Source organism: Hipposideros armiger, unplaced genomic scaffold, assembly GCF_001890085.2.
Source record: "Hipposideros armiger isolate ML-2016 unplaced genomic scaffold, ASM189008v1 scaffold_460, whole genome shotgun sequence".
Classification (NCBI taxonomy): domain Eukaryota; kingdom Metazoa; phylum Chordata; class Mammalia; order Chiroptera; family Hipposideridae; genus Hipposideros; species Hipposideros armiger.
This window is the reverse complement of record NW_017731810.1, coordinates 692,021-713,873: the sequence shown is the minus strand read 5'-3', so window position 1 is coordinate 713,873 and position 21,853 is coordinate 692,021. Positions and strand designations below refer to the sequence as shown.

Below are 21,853 nucleotides of genomic sequence, written 5' to 3'. Positions count from 1 at the left end.
CCTTTTTCTAACTTCTCTAATAATGACTGACACAATGGACAAACTCTAAAACTAGAATTTGGATACTGAGCAATGGAAAATTCCAACTTTTTTCTGTGACAGAAACGACACACACACACTACCCCCCCACCACCACCCCAAGAGTCATGTGTGGCTAATAATAAGTGGTCTCTAAACAGCCTTTTAAGCAGGGCAAGCCCTGCTATGTACAGATTTTTGTTTTAGGAGAGAGTTTATGCTGAATTGGTGTCAGTGCTGAATTTCCTGGAACAATAAAGGAGAGGCTCCTAGCTGCCTTACTATGAGCACCCCAGTCACACTACTTGGATTAGCACCCAGGCTTCACCGTTTAACGAGCTGTGTGATTCCGGTTGAGCCACTTAACCTCTCTGAGCTGCAGGATCTTCATCTGTAAAAGAGAGATGATCACATAATACCTACCTTGAAGGGTCGTTGTCACCCTTATAAGTATAAATTGAAATAATCTGTATAAAGGATTTAATGCCAAGCACATAGTAAATTCTGAAAAAATGGTAGCTAAAGTCATCACCATCATCATATCATCACCATCACCACCATCATCACCATCATCATCACCGTCATCACCACCACCATCACCATCATCATCATCACTATCATCACCATCATCATCACCATCATCACCATCATCATCACCATCATCACCACCATCGTCACCATCACCACTAGTAATTTTTTTCTCATCCAGTGCCTAGCTTCTCTTCTAAATAAATGTTGAATAAGTATTTAAAGAATATTGAAGAGGCACCCCCAAATTTGCCCGCTTGTTGATTCCAGCCAGTGATGTTAAATTTTCAGGAATCTTGCCAGTCTGTTGTTAAACCATTGGTAGCTCGAAACCTGCCATGATGGGAGTAGTTAACACCATGGAATTTGGCAAATGGTACAAACCGAGGCTGTTAAATATTTGCTAGCAGCACCGCTATTTGTAACCCCACCCTGCCCTGGCTTTGGGGCATCCAGCAGAGGGTTCTTGCTATTTCTCTGTGGCTCACCAAACCCAAGGCTCCTGCTCCCATACAAAGGAGGCCACTAGTCAATGGTGCTAAATAAACATGAGGCTGATTTCAGTGTTCATCTACTTATCAAAAGGAGATGTGTTTCTGACGGTACATGGAGCAGTGAGTCTAGTGGGAATTGTGGGTGGGGATTATAGGTAGCTCATGGCTTCAGAAAAGGATGCTTAATGCTTGGGGCCTAGGTAGGAGCAGGACTAAGCCCCTGGTGGCCCGATGCTTAGCCTCTGCTGGAATAGGTGGGGAGAGGGGCGGGTGAGCCTTTCCTGGGGCTTGGGGCTTACAGCTTGTGTTTCTAAGCTTTTTTTTTCTTATAGGTGCTAGATACTCAATTGAAAGGAATGGCAGCGTTAGAAGCCCTGTCTAGGAGGCGCTTCCTGCCAGCAATCTGGTCACAAGGAAAGATCGGGATTTATCTGAAAGCCACATTTGCAGTAGCAGGTCCACGGTTTTCACTGAGATTGGGTGGTACAGATCAATAAAAACAGCATGGCTTTCTAGCATTTTTTTTACTTGTACTGTACACAGAATTGGGGAAAGTGTAACTGCCCATCACCAAAAAACATTTTGGAAACATTGAGGTGGTTTTTGACGACTAATGGAAATTATGGGATGGGGCTAAACCCATCCTCCAAGAAAGCCCACCCCTTGGAACTTCCACAGGTTGAAAGCGTTTTTTAAAAGGCTCCTGGGGGTGGCCGGTTAGCTCAGTTGGTGAGAGCGTGGTGCTGGTAACACCAAGGTTGCCAGTTCGATCCCCTCATGGGCCACTGTGAGCTGCGCCCTCCTTAAAAGTAAGTAAGTAAGTAAGTAAATAAATAAATGGCTCCTGACTGCAAGGATGGAGCAGAGGATGGCACTAGGGCAGAAGGGGACAATTTGGTACATCTGGGTGGCATCTCTAGCCAGTTTGTTGTCGTGGCAGTTGTCAGGGCTCTGGATTCAGCCTGTCTTCTTTCAAATCTTGCCGTCTTTCCTTGCCAGCTGTGTGATCTTGGATGATTTACTTAGCCTTCCATAGAGTTGAGAATGCTGGTGCCTGCCTTATGGATTGTGAGAAATAAATGAGACGGTGCTCCGTCCCGTGCTCACGTGAGCAGTCGCTTTTGTTAACATCAGCATGAGAGAGAGATGGACGTGAGAAGGTTTGGGAGAGGAGATGTAGCACCTGCAGGAACTCAGCAGGTATTGGAGAACGAAAGGCCCAGGGGGACCCAAATGCTGACAGAGCTCAGAATAGAAACTGTATTGATAGCAGAATCACTTGAAATACAGTGTTTAATTGGATTGCTCTGAGGGTGACTCACTGCCTTTTATAGATGCTGTTGCCCTCGTGGGGTCTCTGTCATCGAATTTGAAAATTTGCCTCCTGCGCTTGTAATCTTGTTTCAATAAAAACCCAGGACTGTGTGTACTCCATGCCCAAGTGCCAGCTTGCCTTCCTCTCTTCATCGTGTGTTTGCTGCGATTTGTCAAACATGGGTGACGTGCTAGAACCACAGAGGCAAGAGGCAAAGTCCTTTAAAGGGTCCACAGCCTCTGTAGGGAGAAACACAAGTGCCTGATGATTATCAGGAGGCTGAGCTGTGGTGGGACACGGGGCTGTGGCAGCATGGAGGCAAAGGGGGAGCTGGTCCAGCCTGGGAGCATCAGGAAGGTTCCAGAAGGAGATTGCAGGGGTTGTCTTGAAGGCTGCGTAGGAATTGGTCTGCGACAAAGGAGCTCTCGGGTGGGAGAGGGCGATGAAGGAAGCAAAGGCTTGAAGGACGCAGGTCAGGACTTACCAGCATGCAGATGAGCTGCTAGGCCGTATGTGAGCTCTGCAGCTAGAGCTGAGGCCGACGAGACAGGCAGGAGGGGCTTCTCCTGCGGCCACAGGGACTCGAGACTGGCTGTGTTCGCCTCTGAGGAAAGAGGTGGCCCGTGGCCATTTAAAACAAACAACTGAAAAAAGTTATCCAGATAATACATGCATATTGCAAAAAAAAAATTTAAATATACAGAGAAGCAAATGAAGGAAATAAAAATTCCTGCACAATAATCATTGCAATAGTTTGAGTGGAGTCTTGCTGTCTTTTTCCTATGCCTATGTACTTTGCAAAATGGGGTATTTCTTAACCAGTTTTTTTAGAATACATTTTTTCCCCTCTTCTATCAATAACATCTCTTCTGAGCATCATTTTAAATGCCTGTGTAGAATTCTGTGATGCATACATACCATAATTTATTTGAGCAATCCTCTGTTATTACTGGACGTGTAGGTTGCTTCCAGTTTTTTGCCATTGCAAACTAGGCTATATTACTGCACATAATCATAGCTACGTCCTTCTGGTCCCCTTCATTAACTCCTTAGGATGAAACCCTAGAAATGGGATCACTGAAGAGTTTCAATGTTTTCAAGCCCCTTGACATATTTTCCCAAATTGTCCCCGATTTTCTACTCCCATCACTCCACTGGCCATTTCTATTCATTCTCCGTGAGGCATTTCATTGCAGTCTTTTCGAACTCCCACATCACTAGAAACTTGTCAGCAGAGGGCTCTCCAGTGGGAATAGAGGAGGGTAAGGCCAGGAGACTGACCATTTTTTCTAACCACTCTGCCTACAAGAGACTCCCTCCTGCCCCGGCACAGACCAGGCCCCTTGGGCTCATGACTGCTTCGAAAACGAGTGAGTTTGAAAGCCTGGCCTCCCTCTTCTTATTGGATTGCCAGAAAAAACACAGGACACCCAGCGAGATCTGAATTTCAGATAAACAACAGATCAGTTTTTAGTACATAGTATGTTCCAAATATTGCAGGGAGCATCCTTATGCTAAACATGACTTGATATTTATCCGAAATGCAAATATAACTGCACGTCCTGTGTTACTATTATTTGCGACGTCTGGCAACCCTGTCCCCTTAGTTGTACCTCACCCAGTCTGTACTGGCTGTGTTTTCTCAAGGGGCCTTTTGAGAAGATACTGCAAGCTGGTCAGTGGTAATTTTTTGATGGTTGTTGAGTTCTTCCTTGTCCAGTTGGAAACTCGTACATAACCAATGCCCCATTATCTTCCCTATCTCTCACCTGTTTGGAGCCTAATCTTCACTCCTGTCTTTAATTCTCTGCAGGCCACTCAGCCAAGGGCCTCAGGGCTAGGATTAGGGAAGCCCAGGGCCAGAGCCTCTCTCCCCTCCATAGCTCGCTGAGCCATCCAAGGGGACGACCTGTACGTGTCAGTCTAGGCACTAACCTGGCAAGCAACTGTGGAATAAAAGTAGAAACTTAAGAAGTGAAGTCACAAAACTTAGTATCTCCTTCAGTGAGGTGAAGGGCGCGAAGGACAAATGCTGTCGCAGAAAGTTCCAGATCGCATTAGCAGGTGCTCGCAGGAAATCTGTTGGCCAACTGCATGTGCCCTGGGCACAGCCCAAACTACCTGCGGGAGTCCAGAGAAGAAGGCGGTGTGGGTTGTGGACCCTCAGCCAAAGCAGCAGGGCCCGGGGGGAGGTCCAGTTGTCTCGCCATGTGGCCCTGGTCACTGGCCTTGATTCGTGGTATCTCTTGGAAGTGAAAATTGAATCCGGAAGCCCGGCACACACTTGGCTCTCAATCAGTGTTTTCTGAATCATTGATTTATTGGATCAGTCAGCAAATCAATGAAATCAGTGATCAGCCTTCCCCTCTCTGGGTGTTGATTTCTTCATCCATAGAAAGCGAGAGGTCTTCCAGCTCCAGGAACTTGGTTAGTCTCGGATCACTGCCTATGGTACTTTCTGAAACTCAAGGACCCAACAGCATTTTTCTGCAAAGGGCCAGCTAGGAAAATGTTGAGGCTTCGCAGGCCATACGGTCTCTGTCACAATTACTCAACTCTGCTGTTGCAGCTCGAAAGCTGCCCAAGATAATACGTAAATGAATGGGCATGGCTGTGTTCCAGTAAAACGTTATTTATAGACATTGAACTTTTGAATTTTGTATAATTTTCGTGTGTCCGGAAACGTAAGTTTTCTTTTGATTTTTTTACCCCTCCAACTATCTAAAAATGCAAAAACCAGTCTTACCTCATGGGTCGTATACCAAAGCAGGCGGTGGGCCAGATTTGGCCCGAGAGCCATAATTTATCAACCCTGTTGAAAATTCATGAGCAGATACATCTTCCAGGAACTCCTTTGAGCGCTTTAAACAGGAGTTCAGAGTGAGGATGCTCTTTCTCCTTGGTACTCACATAATGATCACCATGTCTGCCACTGGCTTTCACAGACACGTTGCCGTGCCATGCTCTCACTCTAGAACCTATGATGGCTCCCATATTAAGTCCATATCCCAGACCTGTATGTCACCAACACGTCCTATTTGGGTGAACTCTTCACTGTCACATGCCCAGGTATACCACATGCCTTTCTACAGTCAGTGTTGGGCTGAGCTGCCTCCTCGGCTTGAGTGCCTCCTCGGCTTGAGTGCCTGGTACCCTTCTCCCTGACCATCCAGATTGGGCCCCTCCTGTAAGTGGCACCTGAAGCTGAGAAGCCTTCCCCCAAACTGCTCTGATCTCTGTATTCCCTGGACGTCAACCACCATATAGGACTTTCAGATCCCCAGTTGAGAGATCACACTGCCTGGGTTCAAGTTCCTATCGCTTACTCTGTGACCTGAGCAAGTTCCTAACACCCTCCGAGGGATGATAATAATAGCGCTGCTCGCCTCCCAGGATTGCTGTGAGAGTTAATTGAGCTGATTTGTGTAAAATGCTTGGCTCGCAGCCAGGTGCTGATAGTACAAAAAACATTAATAAATGCCAGCTACGATTATACTTCTGTATTGTTTGACCTTTTTTCAGGGAGGCCATCTTTATATAATATTTATAAAAACTGAAAGCACCCTTTTAGGTCTAAAACAACACTACACCATGTTGCTGGTAATTTTTTTTCAGGTAAATTTTTCATTGACATGTAACACACACACAGAAAAGGGCAGAAACCCCAAGTGTTCAGTTTGATGAGTTTTTCATTGTTAGTAATTTTCCTTCTGAGATGAATCAAAACAGACACAATCTAGAAAAACCCCGGCAGAGAGGAAAAGAATCCGTGCTTGAGGGAGTGACATTCTTTGGGGAACAATGTCACATCCGGGCATGAGAGGCGGCTTACAACCAAGGGAGAAGCCAGTTAACGCACAGACCATAATCGTGCCACGGGGAGAAAACAACGGGCAGCATGGCCTTCAGTAATGCTTGACAGAGGCGTCCCTTTCCTAGATGTGTCACCTGAGCCAGTGGCCCTTGGTCCCTTGGTCCCCAGCATGATGCTGAGTGATGACTGAGCTCATGGGCTCCCTGGGAATGTCTCAGCACTTCTTTTTCCCCAGGGAAGGTGTTGAAACGCATTAATCCAAGAACACTAAACAGATGTACACATTCATCATTTATTTCAGTGCCATTAGGTTTGAGGAAACTGAAATAGCCCACGAAAATGAGACTCATTCTTTGACGCAGGAATGTTGGCTAAGATTGTTCAGGAGTGTCTGGCAGCTGACAGCCCAGCCTCTCACCTCCTTACGCAGGGCAGAAGGGTGGATGGAAGTAGCCTTTCCTATGGACCTACTATATATGCACACAGCACTTGCTCCCTCCCTGCCTCCCCTGCCTAGATTTCAGCTCATGAGGACAGGGAAGGCGTCTGCATTCCTAGAGCCTATGACGGTGGCAGACAAAGTAAATGCTCAATAAAAGATGCGCAGAAAGAAGACATACACCGTCCCCGCCCCCCCATAGACAAACAATTTGATATGTCTCAACGGCCGTAGACATGCTGAGCCCTTTGTACTCAGTGGTTCCACTTCTGAGAATCTATAGCCCCCACCCCAAATAATCCAACATAAAGAAAAAGCCTTACGTGAACTTATGTTCATCCTACAGTGACGAAAATAGCACAAACAACCTGAAAACCCACCCACCTAAGTAATCAAGACAAGGACATAATGAAAAGAGCCCTGAAAAATCTACTTGGTGAAATTCCAGGCAGCCGTTACAAATATTGTTTACAGTAAGATGAGTTAATATTGTAGCAAACACATACAAAACTATACTACATAATGCAAAATTGTACGTGCATTCCAATTACTGAGATTATAGGCGTGAGCATCCATCCATTCACACTGTTGGTGGGAATCTCGTGCCCAATCCCTCTGGAGGGCAATTAGAAAATTCCTATTAAAATGCAAGTGTTCATGTTACTTGACCCAGTGATTGCATTTCTAGGAATTTCTTTCTCTAGAAATGTGTTTATTTCTAGGAATTTATCCTAGAATTGTATCAGGAAACCCAGATGTCTAGGAATAGGGGAAGAGTTAAATAAATCACTGTATATCAACATAATGGAATAGTAGACAGCCATTAAAAATGAGATTTGCGTGTGTTGACATGGAAAGATGCCCAAGATATATCAAGTTTAAAAAATTGCAAAATGTTTTTGTATAATAGCCATGACGAGATATATGATAGTATAAGCATAAACCATTTTTTTCAACTCTGGAGGAATATATACTAAGCTTTTGACAGTGGTTAGCTCTAAAGGATAGAGGGAGATGTGCTCCATCTGTGCTGTGAATTCCTATAATGTTTAAAAAATTTTAACAACGAAATGATAAAACACAGAACCTGCAACGCGGGCTCATTCATACCAGCAACAAAAGCGAGGCACGTGAACACTGGAAGCCTCACTAGCAAGGAGCTATTAATAGTGACTGTTTCTAAGTCATGAGATAACGGGCCACCTTTGTTTTTCTTCTTTTGGGGGAAAACATCCATAAAGAGCATGTGTGGCCTTTACAAAAGTCAGCCCCCTCCCAGAAATCCTCTGGGTTGAAATGAGGGTGGTGCTCAGGGTGTACAATGTTCTGCCGATGTAACCTGCTGTCGTGCGGTGTCCTGTCTCCCCAGGATGGATGACATCCAGCTCTGCAATGACATCATGGATCTGAAGCAGGAGCTGCAGAACTTGGTCGCCATCCCAGGTAACCACCGGGGACTCCACCTCAGTGAAGCAGCTACTCAGAGCCCCCAGCCAGCCCCGTCTGTACCCCTTAGGGCTAGAAGGCAGAGTTCACCTTCTCTCCTAGCACGGCCTCCTTCTTGCAATGCAGTGTTCCCTGGTTGTGTGATTCAAACACAGCTCTGTGTCAGGCAGACCCAGGTTCAAGTCCTAATTCTGGCCATCTTCTTGGCAATCACTTTCTCTCTCTGAGACTCAGTCTCCCCTGAAAATGGGGTCTTAATAGTACCTCACTCACTGGGTATAAATTTCACTGTGATAAAGGAAACAGTGCAAGCCACGTGCTTAATTTGGTATCTGGTTCAACGTGACAGTTCAGTAAATATTAGCAGTTGTCACTATTATTAACCTGCTTGAGAAGAGATAGAGTCTGGTGGTTACAGGCTCTGGCTTTGGAGTCAAACCTAGATTTGTCACTTACTCATGACATGACCTTGGGCAAGTTGCTTCACTAAAACTCAATTTCTTCATCTGTAAACTGGGTCAGTAGTGGTATCTACGTCATAGGGTTGTTGTGGGATTGACAGAGGGAAAAGATATGTAAAGCGCTTACTTAGCACAATCCTATAATAAGTACTTAATAAATTATTGCTACTACTATTATTATTATTATTATTATTATTATTATTAGCCAAACAAATTTCTACTACTTCAGGTCATAGCTTATTTGGTCCCTTCTCCCAGGAAAACCTTCCCTGCCCCTCCAGGGCTGGGTTAGGTGCCCTCCAGGGCGTTACTCTTATCAAAGTACTTATCAAATCATTGCCTGTTCACACATAGACTCCTATGTCCCTCTCTGGACGCCCATGCTCCTTGAGGGCCTGGTAAGTCCTGAGAGGAAGGTTTATCCAATGAACAAACACAAGCCTGTTTCAAGAACCTTGCCTTGGCCTTGACAAAGAACAACACAGGCCCGATAAGCACCCTCCCCGTTGTCATTTCCTTGAAGGTGTTCACCATTCTATCAGTTCAGCAGGTATGTCTCAAGAGGCGGCATTGTTGGTAGGTGCTGGACACACAGTGGATGAACAGAAAATGGTTCCCTGCTCTCAGGCACTCACAGGTTCACAGAAAGAGACGGCCTGACACCCAGTGGATACCTGTTATGGAGCTGGAAGTGCAGCACAGTGCGCTTTAGTACATGGTGGTGTTCCAAATGCCGCACCACTAGGGACATTTGGGGCTGGATAATTCTCTGTCCTGTGTGCTGTAGGATTTAGCGTGATCCCTGACCTTTACACACCACGCGTCAGCAGCAGTCCTCCCTCCCAGATGCAGCAGCCAAAAATGTCTCCAGACAAATTGTACCCCCATCCCCCCCCACTCCACCCCCAACTAAGAACCACGACTTTAGAGTCCAGTGATCTGCATTTGAATCCAGGATGACCAGCTAGCCGACCTTCATGGGACAATGTGATTCTCTGAGCCTTAAGTCCCTTGTTTGTACAATGAGACCACCCTTCCATGTGGTGGTTGTGACCGTGCCGTGACATAACCTGAGATCACAAATACAAAGCACAGGCTTCTCGTTCTGACAGGAGTATGTGCGGTGGCAGCAGAACTTTCAGATGCCATTGCTTCGACGAGCACCTCCTAGGTGCCAGGCCCTGTGCAGGTCCTGGGAGTGTACGAGCCAGTGGACAGTCCTGATTGGAAGGGGCGACAGCTGAGGGGCATGGGGTTTCTTGTGGAGGTGGCTAAAATGTTCTAAAATGGATTGTGATGATGGTTGCATAACTCAGTGACTAACACTTTGAAATGGTGACTTGTATGGGACGTGAATTATGTCTCAATAAGACTGTTACCACAGGGGGAGAAAGCCAAGTCTAGACACCACTGCCTAGAAATTCCAATTCGATCCCTGTGGGGTGCTGGCATTGGTCATTTATAAACGCTTGTCATGGGGCTGTGATGAGCAGCCAAGGTCACGAGCCACCAGGCCAGTTCAACTCTCCCATTATATAGCCCCTCCCACCAGGAATCGTTGCGGTGGACGGTACGAAACCCATCCAGGCTGCTGTGAGCACAAAACGGGCAGTCACTGGAAGGACAGTGGCAACTCCTGGAGCCCCAGGGCAGTGTGTTAGTTTCCTAGGGCCCCCATAACCAACTCCCCAAAACTCTGTGGCTTCACACAACAGAAATTATTCTCTCACAGTTCTGGAGGCCAGGAGTCTGAGAACAAAGTGTCGGCCTCCAGGGGAGTTCCCATTCTTGCCTCTTCCAGTTTCTGGGGTCCTTCCGTCATCCTTGATGTTCCTTGGAGATGCTTCTTCAATCATCTACAAGGCTTCGTCGTGGCCTTCTTCTCTCTGTGTGTCTGTGTGTGTCATCTCCTCTCCTTAGAAGGACGCCAGTCATTGGATCAAGGGCACATCCTAATGAGTGTGACCTCATGTCCACTAATGACATCTGCAAAGATCCAGTTTCCAAATAGGGTAGACATGAAACCTGGGGTGGGGTAATACTATTTATCCCAAAGCAGGCGTAAAGCTCTGCCCCACTCACAAAGGTCCAGAACCAGAAAAGGAAAGCTGTTGGAATTCATTTTCCCTCCCTCTCTCTCTCTCTCTCTCTCTCTCTCTCTCTCTCTCTCTCTCTCTCTCNTCTCTCTCTCTCTCTCTCTCTCTCTCTCTCTCTCTCTCTCTCTCTCTCTCCCTCCCTCTCCTTCTCTCTCCCCCTCTCTTTCCTGCACATGTTCCATTTTGTCCTGTAGCACATGAGCAAAGGAAGGCCACTCACGTCTCCTCTCCATGATCTTCCCACAATTCTCAGGGCCTCTGTGTCCCAATTTTCAACATCACAGGAGACTCTGATGGGTCCAACAGGGGTTGGCAGGACTTGTGGGAACAACCGAGGCAAAGGAACCATAAGAGTGTAGCCACTGGGTCAGCCAAGGCCACCTCAGGCCAGAGGGGCTCCACTCGGGGCCCTGGCAGCCTCTAGAGCAACGGTTCTCAACCTGTGGGTTGCGACCCCTTTGGGGGTTGAACGACCCTTTCACAGGGGTCGCCTAAGGCCATCGGAAAACAAAAAGATATTTACATTATGATTCATAACAGTAGCAAAAATTACAGTTATAGAGTAGCAACGAAAATAATTTTCTGGTTGGGGGTCACCACAACATGAGGAACTATATTAAGGGGTCGCAGCATTAGGAAGGTTGAGAAGCGCTGCTCTAGAGCATGTGTGGAAATGGGTGGAGTGGGGGGATCTTTGATTGACACAGTCACTGGGGTGCAAAGCTGACCAGGACTAGGGTGAGAAGAACAAGGCGCTCAGCTGGAGCACAGAAGCTTCAGTAATCAGGGCAAATAATATCTTAATGCAATTATTAAAATATAAAAATTCATACCAAAAAAATCCACAATGAACAAAATATCGAAAGTTTAAATAAAGGTTAGAGGCAGGGGATGCTAAAATTTGCAGCATGGGGGCAGGCCCATGTGAAGAATGGGCTCCTCCCCAAATGCCATTACCTGTCCAGCCGAGAAACACAGGTTGCCCAGGGTCATAGGGCCAGTTAGCACCAAAGCCCAGGTCCTTAACGCCAGTCCCACTGATTACCCAGGCAACTGCATCATCCCAACCACTTTGTACTGAAAGTCAGATATTAACGTCTTCTTTCCTCTCGTTGCATTCCTACTCACCTCTCCCCGTCTTCTCCCCTGATTCCTTGTTAAGAGTCTTTCTGTGTATTCCCTGGATCACTGCCAGGTTTCTAGATGGACTTAGCTGAATTTAGGGGGGGAAATGATGCTCCGGTAACCCATCAATAAAAGCATTAAGGAAAGAGAGCACTGCATGGCCAAGAAAATCACGTCTCTCCAGCCAAGGTCAGAAAAATAATTCGCCGGCTCCCTGATGGTGGGTGACTCTGATCTGAAGGAACACCTGGGGCCCTTCCTGCCTGAAGGGCTTCTCAAGGACAAACCATGATGTCTCCATCCCCCCCTACCCCCCACTGCCACCACCACTGCTTTAGCACTGGGGTTGCTTTAGAGCTAGCTGTAGAGGCCATGGTACCTTCCCCTTGGACACAGACATAGCATCTCCCTCAGAGGGTTATTGGAAAGATTTAAATTAGTGATTCTCAACCAGGAGCGATTTTGTCCCCCAGAGCACATTTTTGGTTGTCATATTGAGGAGGACATACTACTAGCAAAGAGTGGGTAGAGACCAGGGATGCTGCTAAACATCCTACAGTGCCCGGGACAGCCCCCCACCATAAGGAACTACCCAGCACCATCATCGGTGGTGTCAAGGGTGAGAAACCTGGATTAAACGAGAATGTAAAGCTCATGAGAATATAAATATAATAGCTTTCAATTTATTAAGCACTTACCATCTGCACACTTACGTTGTGAGATTTGTTTGCTTTTGATGCATCCCATAAGTATTTGTTCCTTTTTGTACCTGGTTCAGTAAATATTTAATCTGCAGGGCATTTCATCCTTTGTGCCCAGAGGCACACAGCTAAAAAGGAGACAAGCTGGGGGCATCAAGCCAGGACTCTCTGATTCTAAAGGGAGGGCCCACAGTTGTGATAAGGGCTACAGGCCAGGGAGACTGGGTGGGAGGCCTCGGCACGGCCCAGGGAAAGGTGATGGCGGCCTGGGGAGGGAGGCATGCTGGAGGGGACAAGAAGCACGTTGGAGGGTCACATGGGCAAGCGTGTGGAGCTGGTGGGACTTAGATGTGTGATGCCAGCAAACAGTGGGTGAAGTTGGTAAGCTGGCGGTTCTCATTGGCAAGTAGGTGGGTGATGTTGGCAAGAAAAGGGTCACATCACCCAGCAAGTGGTGAAGCGTGTAGACAGGTGGGTGGAGCCTGTGGGCAGGTAGGTGTTGCCTGTGAGCAGGGGAGTGAGGCCTGGAACGGGTTGGCTGGGGCCTGCAGGCAGGTGGGAGGTGTTTGCTGGCAGGAAAGGTCTGTGACACACCTAAGCAGGTGAGCTGCACTGGCCGATGGCATGGAGACTTGGGTATGTATCTGGTTTGTAAGCTGGCACAGACCACTTTGAGTAGGCAACTTCTTCCGTGAGTTGCTGGGAGGGGCTGCATGAGTGGAGGGCTGCAGCCGAGTACCTGGGAGGCTGGGGGATGCCTGAACTGCTGAGAGATAGAAAACGAGGGTGAATAACTTGGGTGAAAAGGTGTGTCTGTTCCTGGGGGCCCTGGCAGTCATTATGGACCCCCCTGAGAGAACTCAGCGAGCAGGGTACCTTGGAAAGTCCATGGTTGCTGTGTTAACTCACCTGCAGAGGGTTGGGAGGTGCTCTGTGGTGCTGACCAGATATTTGGGGAATCCGGCCCACAGGACCCACCAGGGGAGGAATGATGCTACTTGCATGAATGCAGCGATAGCCAGGAATCCCCGGGGCTGATGGAAACCCCATCCCCTCTCCACTTGCCCTTCTGGTGAACGGCAGAAGCCTTTTTTCTCTCCTGGCCAAATATCATTGTCCCCTGACCTCTGATTCTGCCTCCAGATGTAGAGGAAATTGTCAGCACCAGTCCTAGGCAGGCAGATGGACAAGCTGCCCCACTGTATCTTCTGAAGGGGTCTGAGCAGAGGGAGCCCAAGCGAGATTGCGTTTCTGTCCTAGTTTTCTCAGTCCTCGTTTCCCGCCCTGGTTCTTCTGTTTCCTCTGTGGCGTTCTAGCCCGTGGTAGTTGGGACAGATGCTTTCCATCTGACAAGTTGGTTTGCCCTTGCTGTGGAGTATTTCCCCCCTGGCTCCCCTACCTGAGCCCTCGGAGATCTCTGCCTCCTACACGACCCCATCGCAGCATCACCATTTCCTGAGCGCTCACCCTGGCCAAGCTCGGTGCTAAGCCTTTCCTTAACATCACTGCACGTAAGCCTCCCTGGGTGTATTTTCACAGAGGAGGAAACCGAAACTTGAAAAGGTCAAGTTGCTTCTCCAAGTTCACCCAGCTGGTGAAATGGTAGACTCGGACCCAAGTGCTTTCACCAGTTCCACTCAGTGGTTTCTTTGCTGGTGTCTTCTTCTTCCCAGAAAAAGAAAAAACGAAGCTGCAGAAGCAGAGAGAGGACGAGCTGATCCAAAAGATCCACAAACTGGTGCAGAAGAGGGATTTTCTCGTCGATGACGCAGAGGTCGAGCGGCTAAGGTGAGTGGCTGGCGCGTCACCACGCACTGGGCGGCTGCAGCTCGGCCCCCGGCTTCCTTCCAAAGCCATCCTCTGCCCCTAGGACTCACGGCCTCGCCTGTCAGGCATGGCATCGGTAAACACGCCCCAAACACTGGATCCAAATGAACCCCAACCTTCCGGCCCAAGGACCCAGTTCACGTTCAAGAGAAACTCAAGTCCAGCTTTCAACAGCCTAGCAGAGGCCTGTGGGTCTCAACTGAATGTCATTTGAGGAGGTGACCAGGGAGAAATTCCATCACATTACACATGGCAGCGCTTTCTACACATTCTCTTCCCCGTCTAGAAACTTCTGTTGGTTTCTACAGAAGCTCTGCCCCCTATACAGACTTGCTTCCTTGCCCGCCCTCTCCACTGTCCAGTGTGTTTTTTCGTTTCCCCTCTCCTTGGTGGCTCCGATGCCCCTTCAGGATCTCCAATGTGCAGACGTACCTGCCACCTTGACCCGGACAACCATGGGCCCTGGAGCCACCGGTCACCTGAATGAAGGCTCTGGAGGAGGCAGCATGGGAAAGATGTGACTGTTGATTCTTGATTACGTTTGTCCTGGAGCAAGGGCTTTGGAGCCATCCATAGGGAGAGGGGCTCACGGGGCTGCCTCCAACCCAGAGGGCAACTTCCTCTGGCAGCTTCCTCTTTACTCTCTGTGTCCTGCTGGGTCCTCTGAGGCCCCTGGGAGGCCCCTTGCCCAGCTCAAGCAAAGCCCACTGTCTTAGCACCTGGGGACCCTTGGAAGAGCTAAGGTGACTTCCCCTCCGAGGCCTGCCACGTAACACGGGAGCACAGGTGTCTAAGGTGACTTAAAGGTACAGGGTCAGGTGAGTTGTTGCCCAGCTCACTGAATGCCCAGCAGGGAGACTCGGTCCTGTAATGTCCCTGTCTCTGCCCTGGGGTCTCACCTCTACCCAGTTATGCATTTACTCCATTGTTGATACACGTCTCTGCCTCAGACCAGGTCCATCAAACACAGCATACAACCCAAAACATAGGCACACACCCCCACACACGTAACACAACACACACACACCACCTGCCTATCACACATATATGCACCATCCATACATAACACACAACATACATGCAGTATCCATAAAGCCTGTTACATGGTCCCCCACACATAACCCCTTGCCTCATTTCGTCAGTTCCTTGATTATGGGACTTTTCTCTTGTCTTTACCCATCTGATCACAGGGAGCAAGAAGAAGACAAGGAAATGGCCGATTTCCTGAGAATCAAGTTAAAACCTCTAGACAAAGGAACCAAATCTCCAGCCAGTAAGTACATATCTTATTTCTTCTCTTCCTCCTAGCCAAGAGAAAAGGAAATTAAAAAAAGAGTTCTGGGGCCCAGACAAGGCGCAACGAGATACTTATTAGAGATCAAACGTGGTCCCAGGATGGCAGCCGGCAGGGCCAGCTCCATCAGTGAGCAACCTGTGCAGTGGCCAGGGCCCCACGCCTAGAAGGAAGGGTACTGTGCTTGCATTAATGTTCAGCTGTTGCAGTCTTGAAATTCTTAAGAATTTTGCAACACGGGGCCTCGCAATTTCAACTTGCATTGGGTTCTGCAAACTCGGCAGCCGGTTCTGGCAGCAGCTTTCTTTCACTCTCTAATCACACAGTTTGGTGCATTTCATAGACGGAGCTAGGTGGCCACTGAGGCAGAAAAGGTGGGGACTGAAGTTCAGGGAGCTCTGGCCTCTGTCGGAGTGAGAACATTAGCCTCACAAGATACTACGAGAAAAAAAAAAGAGGGTTTCATGTGAAATACGTTTGGGAAATGCTGCATATTCGACCCTCTGTATGGAGGGGTCCTAATGCTCACTAGCATATTACACACTGGTCATGGGTCCTGGTGTCAAGGAACGCTTTTCTCTCTGTTGATCCACTTATAAGGAATGGATGTCCAATTCAAACTGTCTCTAGCGAAAACAGTGGGGAAGGAAAGCAACAAGAACCAGAGCTTCCGGGGCTGGACACTGTTCTAACGCTTGCTTCCTAACTTCCATTTCTTATCTCTGCCCCTCTTTGTATGTTAGCTTCATTTTCTCCTACCCCACAGGTCTCCTCCATGGGGCCAAAACTCCGGAGCCTTAACTTAGTAGCAAGGCAGTACCACAGGTCCTCTCTTTTGGTATCTAAATATATAAATCTCCGGGAAAGATTCTCATTGGTCTGTCTGAATTATGGTCCCGCCTCTTAGGCCCATCACTGTTATCGGGAGGCTGGGGTACTGTGATTAGCCAGATCTGTGTCACATGCCCACTCCTGTAGCCACAGGGTCGTGAGCTGTTATCAGAGTAAAAGGGACTAGAAGTCTTGCTAGGAAGACAAAACCCAAAAGCTGCCACTGTTGACTATAGCTACAAACCTAGTTTTATCTGATCACCCATTAATATCCCATGAAAATACAGTTGTACAGTGTGGGGAATTAAAGAAGAGCCATGATCCCTTCTGCAGGCCCCTAAAATCACAAGGTACATGGTCCCTGTGTAAATCCAGCATCCTCCATGGGCTGTCTCTTCCATAAAAGGCAAATCAGAACAACTCCACCTAACACTGTGGAGAAGAAGGAAGGAAACTTGCATTCTGTTTAGGGTTATGGAGAGAAAAAAGAATTCTGGCAAGAAATCAATATACCAACTTATACCACATGCTAAGTGTGGGGTCCAAATTTACACTACCTGCCTGGTGCTGGAATCCCAACTTGAGAATTTAAAACTAATCGAAAACCAGTGAAATTTCTGGGACCCCAGCAAAGCAAATGCAAAGTTGTTTCAGCATTCCATAATACACAGTCCACAGATAAAGCAACCCCCATGAAGATGAACTCTCAATAAAAATTTAAAACTCATGAAGGATTGAACCACCATGAAAAGAGTCAGTAAATGCAACAAAAAGAGTAAGCCTGCCCTCTCAAGGACCAGAAATAACAGACTTATCTAAAAGAGACAATAAGTATATTCAAATTTGAAAGCACTAAGAGAAGGAATACAACCCAAAATGAAATAGCAGGATGCTATGAAAAAAAGTATAGGTAGATTTGAAATTAGCTTTCTAAAAAAAAAATTTTTTTGTTACTAAAGTAAAAATGGAATGATTTAACATAGAGACTCTGCTGAAGGGAGGATTCATAAATTGGAAAACAGAGCTGAGGAAATTACCCAGAATGCCGCACAGAGACAAACAGATGAAAAATATGAAAGAGAAGTGATGAAACATGGAAGATAGACTAACAAGGTCCAACTTATATCTAATAGGCATCCCAGGAGAAGAGCTAACAGAGAATGAAAGAATAATGTATGAGCATTTTCCAGAAATAAAAGACATGAGCCCTCGGACTGAAGTGACTTGAACGAAATTCCCATTTACTCATCCACCAAATACTTCTTGGATGCCAGACGCTGGGATAGGCTTGGCAGATACTGTGGCAAGGAAACCTGAGTAGGATAAGCACGAAAACTGTGGCTGGAAGCTGAGGACTGAAAGCCAGTTGGAACTGTCAGTCAGTAGGGAAGTGGGAACTGTCAGTAGGACCCTGTGAAGCGCTCGCTGGTTCTCCACCCCAGCTAATCTGTGGAGTGGAAGCAAGGCTTGGCCAGGGGTTGGAATGGGACTGGGGCCGCAGGTGGTCAGGGCTCTCCTCACCTCACCTCTCCCTCTCTGCCTTTTTCCCTTTCTCCCTCTACACTCTTACCTCGCTGCAGGCTCCCGAGCCGAGAAGAAAGCAGAGCCCCCACCTAGCAAGCCCACAGTGGCCAAGACCGGGCTGGCACTCATCAAGGATTGCTGTGGGGCCACCCAGTGCAATATCATGTAGCCCTCATGTGGGGTGCCCCCAGGGCCACGGGGACCCCCCGCTCCCACCCACTTGTCTTCATAGCCCCCATGCCACCGGGGCCCAAGAGCTCTCCAAGGCGGAAGGGGTTGAAGGCAAGCCTGTGACTGCCGCCAGGGGCCGTGGGCGTGGCGGGCGGGCCCGGCCGCCCTGTACAGAGTGTAGCAATAGGGAGTCCCTCACCGTCGCATGGCCCTCCCCAGAGCATGCCGAACCCAGGAGTCTGTCTCACCGTTTATCCAACCACCAGGAAAGGTCCCCCCTCAAAAAAGTATATCTCCACTTCTATCTAGCTGTATCTAACCCACCGTGCGAATGAACTGGGAGGGGCATGTTCTCCAGGTGTGTATAGTCGTGACTTTTCAACAGTCTGGCGCCATGTTGGACACTTCCCCCATCCACCCTCCTAGCTCTGCTGTCAGGCCTGCCCCAATCAGGCACAGCTCCCGTCTCCCGTCTGTCCTTTCCCAGGCGCTGTGCCTTGGAGGGCTCCACACAGCCCACCTGTCTTGGAGACACAGAGGGCCCATCTGCCAAGATGGAGCTTGTGTGTGGTGTCGTGGTCACGTCTCCGGCTTCCTCCCCTCCTCTGTCTGGGCCCAGGTCACACCAGGAGCGTGTCCATTCGTTTTTGGCTCTTCCGTCCCTTGCAACGGCTGCCCGAGGTGTGTGGAACGGAGGGGACGGGTGACTGGGCTGGAGCACACCCAGTGCTCGGAAGTGGTGGCAGAGAGCTGGAGGCTCCAACGCCAGGGCAAGGGCAGACAAGAAGGGGACCCAGAGCAGATGCTGACCCAGATGCCCTCCACCCATTGGGGGCCACCGGAAGGAGAGCCAGCGGGACCCCACTCACAGCCTAACACACAGACCTCCGTAAACAGCAGCTGCGGCGGGCAGGAGGGGCGGCCTGACCCAACCGTGCCCCATGATTCAGTGGTGTATTTTAACCAGCCTAACAATTCCACCTGTGTAACTTGATGTATATATATATATGCTACAGCCAGCTCGGCACAGCCCATGTGACCTTTCTGTGCGTGTGTGTGTGTGTCGTGACCGGCCTAAGTAGTTAGCATAACTCAAGATTTGCTGATGTGCAACCATCCATGGAAGAAAATAAAAATGGAAACCACGTACACAGCATTTTTAAGGTTTTTACTTTTTTCCTTGACTCTGGAAGTAATCCATGTACACAGTAAATCAGTTAAAAAGTCTAGAAAACTATAAAGAAATTTTCTGGTTTGGGTTTTTGTTTTTGTTTTTGTGTTTTTTTACTCTCATAATTCCTCCAACTAGAGGCCACTGACATTTTGGCCTATTTGCTTTTGGGCTTTTTTTCCATGCATTTTTTCATTATTGGCATCATATTGTACCATTTTATAACCAGCTTTCTTTTTTTCACTTAGCATCATATCACGATCATTCTCCGCCATCATGAAAAGGTCTTTGTAAACATTAAACACTCGTCATAAATATTTACAACGGCTGCTTAGTAATCATCTTCTTGATATACCGTAATTTATCTGTTTCCTTACTGTTGGACATTTAGGCTGTTTCTAGTTTTTCAGTATTATAAATAATGTCGTGATAAACATCCTGGGGCTGAAGCTCCATCTGAATTTCTGATTTTTCCTGAAGAGAAACTTCTAGAAGTAAAGCTCTTGCGCCATGAATGGTTCACATTAAAAAAAAAAAAAATTGTAAACCAAAGGTAAATCTGATTGCTTCTCAAGCCACAGCAGCTGTGGAGTTGACACAACATCTCTCTGAGGACCACCGAGTCCTCAGTTCAGTGGCCCCGCCCAGTGGGCAGCACGCCCCTCCCCACAGTGTCTCAGATGTGTTTCTGCGTCAGTCCCAGCTTGGGCCTGCACACCAGGTCCTGCTCTTCTGAAGCTGAAGGGGCTCCCTCAGGCCACGGCCAGTGCCACTGTGTCCCTCAGCGCCCGAGACCAAGCACGAAGCCAGGCTGTAAGAGCTTCCAGGGGCAGCCATGACATATTACTTCAACCGTGGTGACTATAAACAACAGACATTCATCTTCACAGTCCTGGAGGCCAGAGATCTGAGATAAAAGTGTCCACACAGCTGTGCCCCCTCTGAGGGCTCCAGAGAGGAATCCTTCCTGCCTCTTCCAGCTCCTGGTTGCTCCTGGCCATCCTTGACCTCCTTGCTGCAATCTCACCTCCGTCTGCACAGGGCCTGCTCCTTTGCTGTGTGTCTGTGTGTCCTCTCCTCTTCTTATAAGGAGATCAACTCATTGGAGTTAGGGCCCTCCCTACTCTAGGATAATTTCATCTTGGTCCTTACCTTAATTACTTTTGCAAAAACCCTATTTCAATAATGTCACATTCTGGGATACCAAGTAGATATGAATTTGCGGGGGGGTGGGGTGGGGGAGAATGCTATTCAACCCACTACATAGCTGCGTCCTACTCTTGGCAATAAAAACTCGGGCTGCAAAGGGTCCACCTCTCTCCCTTGCCTGTGGAAAATGTGGGTCTCGAAGGCCTGACCTCAGAGCAGTCAGAGAGCAGTCACTCATGGATCCAACGAGCCGAAGGAAACTGAAACCCTCCTGACAATCCTGCCTGTGGTACATGCCTGGAACCCTGAGGTGGACCTGACTTATGTTCCTGCTCTTCCAACTGATTTTCTTAAAAGAAAAAAAAAAAAGAAGACACCATTTATTTAGGCTTTCACAGAAGAGCAGAAGAAAGTAATAATTCAAGATGCTCCCAGATCACCAGGGCTGCCTGCAAAGCTGGGAAACCTTGCAGACTTCGGGGACCCGCACACCCAGACTTGCTGCTTTTGGAAGCCAGGGGAGCGGGGAGGGGAGGATAGTAACAGGAGTAACAGTTGCTGAGAGTTTATCACTGTGCACTGAACCATGTACACACATTTGCTCGTTTGCTTCTCCCATCAACCCCACGAGGCAGATCCTATTATCACCTCCGCTTTACAGGTGAGGTTGTGGTCCAAGGTCCCATGGGGAATAGTGGTGGGCTCACCATTCAGCACCCACCCCCTGTAACCTCCATTGTCCTTTCTCATCCCATCAGCATTTCCACAAATCTCTTCCATTAAAAAACAAACAACCCTCCATCCCATCTTCCCTCACAGCCATCACCTTCTCTACGTTCTTGAGACCTGTCTCTCATCTTGCCAGCTCCATTTTCCCTCATCCCTACCTCCCTCCTCAACCTGTTTTAATCTGACCTCTGTCACTCTGTTGTCACTGACCCTTCTCACCAGGGATGTAACCCTTTGGTCATGGAGGGGAGGAAAAATCTTTTTCTTTTTTTTTTTTCTTTTTTTTTTTGCTGAGCCATCCTGCTACCTATTGGCAGCTTAGCGGCTGCTCAGCTCGGGCTGGCCTCGAACCGCTGTTGCTCAGAGCTCAAACTCTTGAGCGAGCTCTTAACCAACTGAGCCATTCGGCTGGCCCAAAAATCTTTTTCTTTACCCATCTTGGGTTCTCCCGCTGGGGCCCTGTAAATGAGACCTGCCAAACGCAGATTAGCAAGAGGAAAACAAAGAGAAGTTTATTAACTCATGCATCACACATGTGCACAGGGGAGCACCCAGCAATGAGTAACACAAAGAGGTGGTTAGAACTGGGGGTTATGAACCATCTTAGGCTCAAACAAAGGAGAAGCACTTCTTTGCGTTGCCACGTTCTCTCTGCCTTCCATGACCCTCCCAGTTTTGGGAGGGCCCAGGCCAGTGGTTTGAGCAGCCTGCCTGCATTCC

The 21,853-nt window shown here is 48.2% G+C and overlaps 1 protein-coding gene and 1 non-coding gene across 2 annotated transcripts in view; both read left to right on the top strand.

The window, feature by feature from the left end:
• The window catches only part of BMERB1 (bMERB domain containing 1), a 97,019-nt gene extending 77,784 nt beyond the window's left edge, over nt 1-19,235 (top strand). The window contains exons 3-6 of the mRNA XM_019666118.1: nt 7,978-8,051; nt 14,111-14,225; nt 15,455-15,537; nt 17,970-19,235. Coding sequence (XP_019521663.1) covers nt 7,978-8,051; nt 14,111-14,225; nt 15,455-15,537; nt 17,970-18,082 — 385 coding nt within the window. The 3' untranslated portion in view covers nt 18,083-19,235. The remainder of the gene's footprint in view (nt 1-7,977; nt 8,052-14,110; nt 14,226-15,454; nt 15,538-17,969) is intronic.
• Nucleotides 1,752-1,825, top strand: TRNAT-GGU (transfer RNA threonine (anticodon GGU)). The gene has a single exon. It is a non-coding gene; the product is annotated as a tRNA-Thr (tRNA).
• Nucleotides 19,236-21,853: the final 2,618 nt, after the last annotated feature.